We start from the raw sequence: 10,703 nt of genomic DNA, 5'->3' as shown, positions 1-10,703 counted from the left end.
TCAGCGTCATCTTCCGGTTTTGTCATCCCGACTCAATAAAAGCATCCTATCTGTTAGACTGTTAAACATTTATTTTGTTGACGTGTGATTATTTGACTTGGGTAGAGTGTACTCATTCATATTTTTTGGTTTGTTGATTTTGTGTTCTGTATGGGGACACGGTGATTGATACCCAGGAATTTAGCAACAAGCAAGACAGGTCGTTTATGTCGGTTGTTAAATTTATAATCATAAATCATTTCGATGGTAAAATGTAAAAAATGAAAATAAAAGTTTCACAGTAAAAGTACTGTCGTTTTCCTGCTATGTATCCTACCTATTTAGTACTTTAGTTTGTGTTTTCCCATATGGAAGCATCTCAGACAGTGTACAAATAACCTGTTCACTTCATTAGATACACATTCGATGAAAGAAAATACGTTTTTTTTTAATTCATGACGATGTCAGCGTGTGTCCACCAGATGGCATTCCAAGAAGACAGTTTGCAGAGTTGCGTATAAAGAGAGTATGGACCACTAAACAACAGGCGCCATGTTTGCTACCAGCTTGCTGCTTATAAGGGAGTGCATTCCATCATTTAGGGGCAACTGACTCAAAGGTTCTATCACCCTCACTTTTTTAATTTTGTACGAGGTACAAAAAGCAGACCGCATTGATTGATTGAAACTTGTATTAGTAGATTGCACAGTACAGTACATATTCCGTACAATTGACCACTAAATGGTAACAAATAAGTTTTTCAACTTGTTTAAGTCCACGTTAATCAATTCATGGTAAATCAATTCATGCAGTGACCTAGCAGGACAGTGAAACTATAACAGATTTAAGCAATAGCCATAACCCTGTAAGTAACAGATAAAATGTTGTACTGTACTGAAATGTACAGGCAGCCAGTCAGGACTGGACTGTGCACCTTACCTCCTTTTGCACTATTTTTCTTTTTCTTTTCTTCCTATGTTTTGCATATTTTGTAGACTGTCACACTGCAACTGGAGTTGTTTTTAATCTCATTGTACCTGTGTATGGTGACAATAAACAACATTCTATTCTATTCAAGGACACTGAAACGGGAGTGACATGACTGAATTTATGAGATCTTGGCGAGAGCGTAGTGGCAGCTAATTGCACATTTGAATCAGACAGGTGAAGAGTAAATTCCAATCATCAAGACGTGAGGAAACAAAAGCGTGAATAATAGAATAGAAAATAATAGAATAGAAAGTACTTTATTGATCCCTGGGGGAAATTCAGCACCAATCATTTGTAGTTCGGAATAAGATACTGTGGACCCGAGTTTGGAAATGTTTCTGAGGTGGAAAAAGCAGGAGCAGGTTATACTTTTGATGTGCTTATCAAAAAAGCAAGGTTTTGTTAGATGGGGTAAAAAAGATAGTGTGTATGCACGCTACAACAGCTTCTTCTTCCTGACTGGATATCAATAATAATCTGTAGATGAAAGGATTTCACTTTTTATTACAACCACCCTGATGTTATTTGTGATGTTATGCTGTGTTTAGTACAAATGTTTGTGAAGCCATGACAAACATGGGGTGTGGGGGGGACGTGACAGTTGGATAACTCAATTGAATCACTTGATACGTTACATTTTATATGTATTTTCTACTAAATAGTCACATAGCTCAACGAACAGTCTTGATGAAATCGTTGTAGGCTATTGAACGTCCGCTAGTAGCAGGACATCCCCTTCTAATGTGGTTGCACTCAGCAGGTCAAAGAGAAAGTTAAAATATTAATTTGTTCTGATTGTTACCTCATCAAACAATTGATGGAGTCACGGTGAAAGGAAGACCGTCCATTAGACCCGGGAGGACATCAACATCATCACGACTTTAACTCCAGGATAGCAGTGAGTAATACTGTTGACGAAACATATATGGAAGCCACTTTAAACTGTGTACTGTATACAGTACTGTGTAGCTGCGATTGGAATCTTCATTTCCCTGAGGGCACACACCCAAGTGATCAATACATTTATATCTAATCTCATGTGATCTGATGACATTCATTAAATACATTAAAGGCCTACTGAAATGCTATTTTCTTATTTAAACGGGGATAGCAGGTCCATTCTATGTGTCATACTTGATCATTTCGCGATATTGCCATATTTTTGCTGAAAAGATTTAGTAGAGAACATCGCCGATAAAGTTCGCAATTTTTGGTCACTGATAAAAAAGTCTTGCCTCTACCGGAAGTAGCAGACGATATGCGCGTGACGTCACAGGTTGTGGAGCTCCTCACATCTGCACATTGTTTACAATCATGGCCACCAGCAGCGAGAGCGATTCGGACCGAGAAAGCGACGATTTCCCCATTGATTTGAGCGAGGATGAAAGATTTGTGGATGAGGAAAGTGAGAGTGAAGGACTAGAGGGCAGTGGGAGCAATTCAGATAGGAAAGATGCTGTGAGAGGCGGGCAATATATATACTCTATTAGCCACAACACAACCAGGCTTATATTTAATATGCCACAAATTAATCCCGCATAACAAACACCTCCCCCCTCCCGTCTATATAACCCGCCAATACAACTCAAACACCTGCACAACACACTCAATCCCACAGCCCAAAGTACCGTTCACCTCCCCAAAGTTCATACAGCACATATATTTCCCCAAAGTTACGTACGTGACATGCACATAGCGGCACCCACGTACGGGCAAGCGATCAAATGTTTGGAAGCCGCTACTGCATGCGTACTAACGGTACCGCGTCTACGTATCCAACTCAAAGTCCTCCTGGTAAGATTCTCTGTTGTCCCAGTTCTCCACAGGCCAATGGTAAAGCTTGACTGTCATCTTTCGGGAATGTAAACAATGAAACACCGGCTGTGTTTGTGTTGCTGCAGCCGCCCGCAATACACCGCTTCCCACCTACAGCTTTCTTCTTTGCTGTCTCCATTGTTCATTGAACAAATTGCAAAAGATTCACCAACACAGATGTCTAGAATGCTGTGGAATTTTGCGATGAAAACAGACGACTTAATAGCTGGCCACCATGCTGTCCCAAAATGTCCTCTACAATCCGTGACGTCACGTGCCGGCGTCATCATACCGAGACGTTTTCAGCAGGATATTTCGCGCAAAATTTAAAATTGCACTTTAGTAAGCTAACCCGGTCGTATTGGCATGTGTTGCAATGTTAAGATTTCATCATTGATATATAAACTACCAGACTGCGTGGTCGGTAGTAGTGGGTTTCAGTAGGCCTTTAAGGACAGAAAGTAAATAAAGACAGGCACTAAGTAAAGCTAAAAAGTAAGTAAGGACAGACATTTAGTACAGCCCAGACAAAAAGGACAGAAAGTAAGTAGGGACATCCATAAGGTAAGGATAGACATTATGTAAGGACAGAAAGTAAGCAAGGACAGAAATTAAGGAAGAACAGAAGGAAAATTTGGGACAGTGTCTCAGCTGTCAAAGGTGAATGTTTTGGCGCCACTTTCTTCTTTTTAATCGGACAACTGGACCCCCCAGCACGAGGACAAACCGGTGGTCTTGTGGGCAAAAAGCCACTAACAGGATGACGGCAGTGCTGCGACTGCCACAGGGCAAAGTCGGATTACGTCTGAGCAGCAGATAAACAGATTATTCCTAAAACAGTGTGGACTTTTTTTAACCTCACTTGTGCCTCCGTCCCCTCAGCAGACCAAAGACTGTCCCTTCGTCTGCATCCCACATTACATGAGGACGTTTTGAGCCGCAGTGGTCCTTCGTGTGAAACAGAGCTAGAGAACACATACAGCTGCCAGACCCTTTCAATTCAGATCTGTCCCACAATGCTTTGGACCTTTGGACTGTTGCTGTTCCTCGCTTGGCATGTCAAAGGTGAGTCTGATGCAGAAGACCTAGATCACAGCCTGGAAAGTGAATTAGCATTGCTATTAACATTAACATTGCTATCAGCATTATAATTGATTTTAGCATCGATATCAGTATTAGAATTTGGATTGCAATAACATTAACATCGCCATCAGCATTAGTACTGCAATAACATTAACATCGCCATCAGCATCGCTATTAGCATTAACATTGCTACTACCATTAATATTGCTATTAACATTAGCATTGCTATTAGGATTAATAACGCTATTAGGATTAACACTTTTTTTCCCAATTGTTTTCCAACATAGGAAGGAGCGCTGGACTTGATGTGAACTTGGAGCTGAAGGAGGAGGCAGCGGTTCTTGCTGATCCCGAAGCGGCGTTTCGCGGGTTGACCCCGTCCACCAAAACTATGGCGTTTGACCTGTTGAAACGTCGATCCAAGAGGTCGGTGTATCTTCACTCTGGGGTGAGAATCTGTCCTCGGGAGAGCATTGGCGAGGTTCTGGCCAGTTTTCAGGAGTACTACCAGCTCAGAGGTACGGCTGCCACCACCCACCAAATTGAGCAGTCTCTGACTCCTGACTGTCTTATTGGTTAGTGTGCCAGGAGGCTGTTTGGGAGGCCTACAGGATCTTTTTGGACAGGATTCCTGGGACCATGGAGTACCAGAGATGGGTTCAAGTGTGCCAGCAGGAGTCACTGTGCATCTCCAACATTGCTAGAAACTTCAGTGGCTCCGAGGAGCACCTGAACCTGATCCGCAGGGTGAGCTGTGACAGTGCCATTTGTGGCTTAATGTAGTTATTCAGAGTAGTAGCATGCGACACTAGCTAACATCATATTAACATGTTTAGTCTGCAAGAAAACCTGGTAACATACCAACATGCTAAGATAGCTAACTTCATATTAATGTTCAGCAGGAAAACATGGTAACATATCATCTAGTGCTTCAAATACACTTAGACTTGTGTCAAACGTCCTTAAACGTTGCAAAGTCAAGTGTTGAGATGTAGTGAAAACGAAAAGAAACTTGTTTCATGTAATAGTACTGCCAAGTAAGTGGTAGTAAGAAGTAATCTACTTAGTTGTATCTAAATCTAAAAGTAATCCTCTTTTACTTTTGGACCAACTAAACACTCTAGACTTTACTTAATGACATCCTTGACAGAGCAGTGAGTGTGTATGTGTGTTGTTTTGTGTCATCATTGTGTTATTTGTGTGCAGAGGATGAAGCGCCTGAGAGACGAGAGTCTGCCATCACGGTAGGCGTCAACGTTCTTGTTGGTCAAAACAACTCAATATGTCTTTTGATTCATTGATCTTGTTATATATTTATCAGAATTCTTATTCATATATTTATTGGTATTGAATAATTTCTTCTCATTAGTGAATCTTGTTTTGATTCATGATATTTTCATTGGTCATCAGAGATCACGTAACTCAAGCTGATGTCATTCCCAACGGTAAGAACGGTCGTACCAAGGACTTTCGGATGTGCTGCACATTCTGTCACACAGTTTTTCTGACTCACGTACACCTTCTTCAGGTCCAGAAGTTCAGACCTCTACCATAGTCCTGGACTTGTCCACTTCCCCTTCTAGCTCTACTCCTGGTGATGAGTGGACCACCAAGGATGAGGTACCAGCGCCATGAACACATTTGCTGACGACACAATGTCCTCTGAGGGATCGTCTATTCCACTTGTTGTCCCCAAGGACTTGGACATTCCTAACGTCGTCCCTGAAAGTCTGGCACAGCAGATGGTGGAGTTTAGCATCGACTTGGTAGATCCAGGATACCGAGAGCTGCTGGATGACCCTGACTCGCCTCAGTACATAGACCTGGCCCACCACCTTCAGGACCAGGTAGTGAGAGGGTCTTCTGGATTTCTGGAAGTCTAGACGGGTTGGGACAGGTTTGGTCAAACTGTGATGTTGCTGTGAAGAATAATATTACCGACTAAGAAGAAGAACAACAACAGGTATTTCCCAGCAGGAAGTTATCTGATTGCACTCCAAAGACGATTATGTCACACAAGAGTCTAGCTGGCCAAAGATAGATGCAGCCATTCATGTGCTCAACATGATGGCGCTCTGTCAGACGATTAGCAACTACACCATTTGAAAAAAAGTTTCTTTTCATAGATGCAGCACGTTTTCGACAAACTTCCGGGATTTCAAAGCATCCGTGTGCTACGGATCAGGTAAGAAGAATCTTAGTCATGTGACGTCGGCATGCTGTCAGACGCTAAGTTGTTTATGTACGAGAGTGTTTGTGAGACAACTCAAAAGACTGAAGTTCTGTTAGAAATGCCAAAGTTAGTATGCAAGAGTAAAGGCATATCTAGCATCTAGTGGACATTGTGAGACATGTACAAGATATTAGTTGTCATCGTAGAAAAAAATTACCTGTCTTTAATCTGTTCTTGTCTACTTGTTTCCAATGCAAGCGAGACGCAGGACGCCGGCGGGTAATTTTATTTTTCACTGCACATTGTTCTAGAACCCGGAGCACTTCGATTGAATTTTTGCAGCATGTCTATGTAGCGAGGTCTTTATTTGACTGCTGTCACCAACGTTTAACGTTAACATGTTTAGAGTTGGCGGCATAACGGTCTACTACTCCCTCGTCTTTGAAAAGCCCTCCTTGAAAATCAGCCCTGAGACAGCTGGAGCAGTTCCAACAGCGTCACCAGACTCCAAACTTTGGGAGATGGTAAGAAAAGCTCTACGAGAGGACGCGTCCCTTCCGGTGGACTTGGATTCTTTGAACTTTGACCCAGGTATACAGCACACGTATCTCACCGTTTGAACTTGTGACCCTATGATGACAAAGCCTTTTTTTGTCAGTGGCCGTCCTGCCGGCACGGACGTCGTCCTCCTCGACAGGCGTTGATGGGGAGGTAAGGAGACAAAACTGACACAGAAGTGAACAAAAGACTAAGTGAGAATGTGAAGGCGGGCATAGAGCTGATTGGTTATTCAAAGAGGGTGGGCTGGCAAGGACGGATAATTCTGATCATGTGACTTGTTTTTAGGACAGTGAACCAGACTCCCACAACGAATTTGAAGTATTTACTGATGATACAGAGTTGGCGAAAGTCGTCCCTGCGCTGGCCCTCAGCCCCTCAGAGAAGGAGAATGACCTGGTCACATTACTGGATCCCTCGGAAGAGGACTTATTGTTTGCACCAGAAGCACAGGATCCATCCAACCAAGAAGAGGAGGAGCTGATTATTTCTCATAAGATTGAAAGCGTCCATCATACTGAAACTGGCGAACTCATTCGAGACTACACGCCAACCCCTCCTACCATCGTGGATGAAGACACTTTGGATCAGCTTACAACCCCCGCACACACTTGGTCCATGACTTCGCCTGCTGATGACCAACCTTCAGACTCTGACCTCACCATCACCACCACAGGCCAGAGGCCTACTGACTCCACAGAGCTTGTCCAGCTGGAGACAGATTCCCTGCCTGGCTTAAGAGTCCCCGTTGGCGACATCATAGGGTTAGAGCCTGAATCAGAAGAGGCACAGAAAGAGTTAACGGGGGAACCTGCTCAAGAAGTCCAGCAAGAGAATTCCCAATATGAAGTGACTGATTTTTACATGCCAGATGAAGAGATGATGTCAGAAAACCAAGAAGTTGTACCACAATCACAAGACATGGTTTTTGAGGTCGCTGGAACGGAAAACAAAGAACCTAAAGGGTTAAAGCCACAAGACTTGGCACTAGAAGAACAGTCCGATGACATGCTTGAACAAAAAGAAAAGATTGAAAAGGCACCTGAGCAAATAGAAGAAGGTACAGAGGAAGTAGCAAAGATGCAAGAGGCAGAAGGACAAACTGAAGCTTCACATCCAGATAAACAACACATCAAACATCAAAACCCTGGACCTGATGCTTCAGAGGACACAATATCTACTTCTCTGGAAAAAGAAACATTCACTGGTGTTTCAGAAGAACTCCTTCCTGATGTTCAAGAAGAAACATTGCCTGGTATTTCAGAAGAACTCCTTCCTGATGCTCTAGAGGAAATCGGACCTGGTGTTTCAGAAGAACTCCTTCCTGATGCTCTAGAGAAAACATTACCTGGTGTTTCAGAAGAACTCCTTCCTGATGTTCAAGAGGAAATTCTACCTGGTGTTTCAGAAGAACTCCTTCCTGATGCTCTAGAGGAAACATTACCTGGTGTTTCAGAAGAACTCCTTCCTGATGTTCAAGAGGAAATCGTACCTGGTGTTTCAGAAGAACTCCTTCCTGATGTTCAAGAGGAAACCGTACCTGGTGTTTCAGAAGAACTCCTTCCTGATGTTCAAGAGGGAACATTACTTGATGTTTCAGAAAAACACCTGCCTGATTTTCTCGATTCTTCTGATGTTTCCTCAGTTCCTACAGGTTCCAAAACAATTGAGGATAACATGATTGATGTTACAAAACTAGTTGAAGAAGTCGTCGCTGTGGTTCCAAAGGAGGAAGTAGAAGTTTTTGAGGCAACAACTCCGGTGTCTCAAGCGGAATCAGAGACCAATGTAAAGGAAGTGAATGAAACAGCAGATGAAGTTGGTGTGGAAACAGAGCTAAACACGCCCGATATTGTTTCAAAACATAGCGAAGGTGGGCTAGAGGAACCACATCTAGGGGATAATTCACAAGAGTCCATGCGAGTGGATGTATTTAAAAAACGTTATCCTGAGGACATCTCAGAAGCAGAGGAAGACAGACAAGATATTCTTGAGGCAGAACCAAAATATATAGGTGGCAATTCAGACTCATTCGAATCATCAGAACCAGGAGACATTGTGATCAGTCTGTCAACACCAGAAGGTGTTCCAGGTACTGTACGTCACAGCCAGAAACATATCTTGATGCTGCAGAACCAGAAGGACAAACATTTTCTGTTCCTGAACTTGTTGCAGAACCAGCAGCTGAATCGATTAAGGTCTTTTCCCACTTTGAGGCTGAAGAAGATGATCTTTTCAAGGAGAACACTGGTGAGGTTGTTCCGGAGTTCCCTCGATATGTCAGACCAGAGGACAATATGCCTGTAACTCCCAACGCGGTTCAGCCAGGCGAGGAGGTGGAAGGTAAACTGGAACATCCGCTTATTGAGGACTCTTCTGATGGTGCGGACACTGACGCGACCAGAGAATCACCTGAAACTTCCAACCCAGAAGGTGAGTATAAGGTCATTGACCTGGCTGTTCAAGACCAGAGAAATTCTCTGCATTGACTTACACTTTGTCATTTTAAAGACATGACACTGCCAGAGGGAGGTGCCACATTAGAGGAGACTGAAGAAGAACTTTTACAGCCAGGAGACACCAATGTGATAGCAGCACCGCCAGTGACATCTGCTGCTGGACTCTCGTCTCATGGCCCGACTGTAGACTTTGGACTTTTTGAGGTGGCAGAGGTCCCTGGACAAAATGAACCCTCTGTCACCGTTATTGACGAAGACCTGAAATCGGCTGAAAAGCAAACTAGCCGACCAACAGTAGTGGATGAGGCTGTAAGGGACCTGGCGGAGGAACTGGACCAAGCTGACCCGATAACCACTGAGTCACCAGATGAGGGAAGCGGCTTAGTTGAGCAACACGCGTCAGTAAGTGTCACGGCCCCGCCCCCTGTTAAATACCTGACTACTCCCACAATGACGACAGCCAGCCATGGTCGGGAGCTGGTGGTCTTCTTTAGCCTGCGTGTCACCAATATGGACTTCTCCATGGACCTCTTTAACAAGACGTCACCGGAGTACAGGTCCCTGGAGAACACCTTCCTTAATGTGGTGAGTGAAGGAAGTGAAAAGAGGTGAAAGTGAGGTGAAAAGATGTTTTGTTGACGCCATTGTAGATGTGAAGACGATCTGTGACGTTGTTAGCAACAATTTGTCCTCTGTGTTCCCACAGCTGCTGCCGTACCTGCAGGCCAATCTAACGGGCTTTAAAAACTTGGAGATTCTGAACTTTCGGGAAGGCAGCGTGGTGGTCAACAGCCGCATGAAGCTGGCCAAATCAGTGCCCTACAACATCACCAAGGCAGTTCACTGTGTCCTGGAGGAGTTCTGCTCGGCTGCCGCCAAACGCCTGCACATACACATTGACAGCCGCTCTCTGGACGTGGAACCAGGTGCGACTTGTTAACCTGCTATGCACAATGTTACTGAATGGAACTTCAAAAAGTTAACAATTCATGTCACCCGTTTCCTGCAGCCGACCAGGCCGACCCATGCAAGTTCCTGGCCTGCGACCCCTGGTCCCGCTGCATACTCGACCGCCACTCCCTCGAGGCCCAATGCCATTGCAAGCCGGGCTTTCTGTCCGTGGACAGCCTTCCTTGTCAGAGCGTCTGCGACCTGCAGCCTGACCGCTGTGGGCCTGCCGCTGAATGTCATGTGGATCCCGGACACGGCGCCGTGTGCAGGTGATGTCTTAACCCACGGCGACGTCATAACCTTCATAAAAGACACAAATATTGTTAGCTGTAGAAATGGTTTGTATAGATTAAAACACACCTGGTCATGTGATCCATTCTATGTCTTAGATCCAAAGGCAGCAAGCAGTTGGTGGGCGCTTCGGTTATGTGATGACCCCAGAATGTAGGAGTCAGCTGATCCACAAGACTTCTTCATTTTTCCACGTGTTGTTTTGTGTCCCGCAGACATCCAACCGAAACAATCCTCATCTCCAGTGAAGTCTCTTTTCTATCGTTTGTCAAATCTTTCACAACGAACTGTTGTCCTCTGGAGGTGTTGCAGTCGTTTTGAGGCCATTTTGTGTTTAATGGTCATTGGAGACGCGAAGGTTGTTCAACTGTCTGTTCAAACGTCAAAAACTAAGTGATCGTCAA

At 44.2% G+C, this 10,703-nt stretch overlaps 1 protein-coding gene across 2 annotated transcripts; it reads left to right on the top strand.

Moving 5' to 3' along the window:
- Nucleotides 1-3,657: 3,657 nt before the first annotated feature.
- Nucleotides 3,658-10,625, top strand: LOC133576075 (interphotoreceptor matrix proteoglycan 1-like). 2 transcript variants are annotated; one of them, XM_061929026.1, is made up of 17 exons: nt 3,658-3,849; nt 4,155-4,385; nt 4,448-4,614; nt 5,074-5,111; nt 5,278-5,312; nt 5,396-5,487; nt 5,565-5,714; nt 5,994-6,052; nt 6,299-6,319; nt 6,447-6,631; nt 6,699-6,751; nt 6,887-8,690; nt 8,774-9,031; nt 9,110-9,642; nt 9,764-9,983; nt 10,067-10,277; nt 10,398-10,625. In XM_061929026.1, the coding sequence occupies exons 1-17, from the start codon at nt 3,801-3,803 to the stop codon at nt 10,438-10,440; spliced, it is 4,149 nt and encodes a 1,382-aa protein (XP_061785010.1). In that variant the 5' UTR covers nt 3,658-3,800; the 3' UTR covers nt 10,441-10,625. The 2 variants fall into 2 exon arrangements, with proteins under 2 accessions (XP_061785010.1, XP_061785011.1); XM_061929027.1 differs by lacking the exon at nt 6,299-6,319.
- The last annotated feature ends 78 nt before the right edge of the window (nt 10,626-10,703 follow it).

Source organism: Nerophis lumbriciformis, linkage group LG34, assembly GCF_033978685.3.
Source record: "Nerophis lumbriciformis linkage group LG34, RoL_Nlum_v2.1, whole genome shotgun sequence".
Taxonomy (NCBI): Eukaryota; Metazoa; Chordata; class Actinopteri; order Syngnathiformes; family Syngnathidae; genus Nerophis; species Nerophis lumbriciformis.
This window is presented reverse-complemented; position numbering and strand designations above follow the sequence as displayed.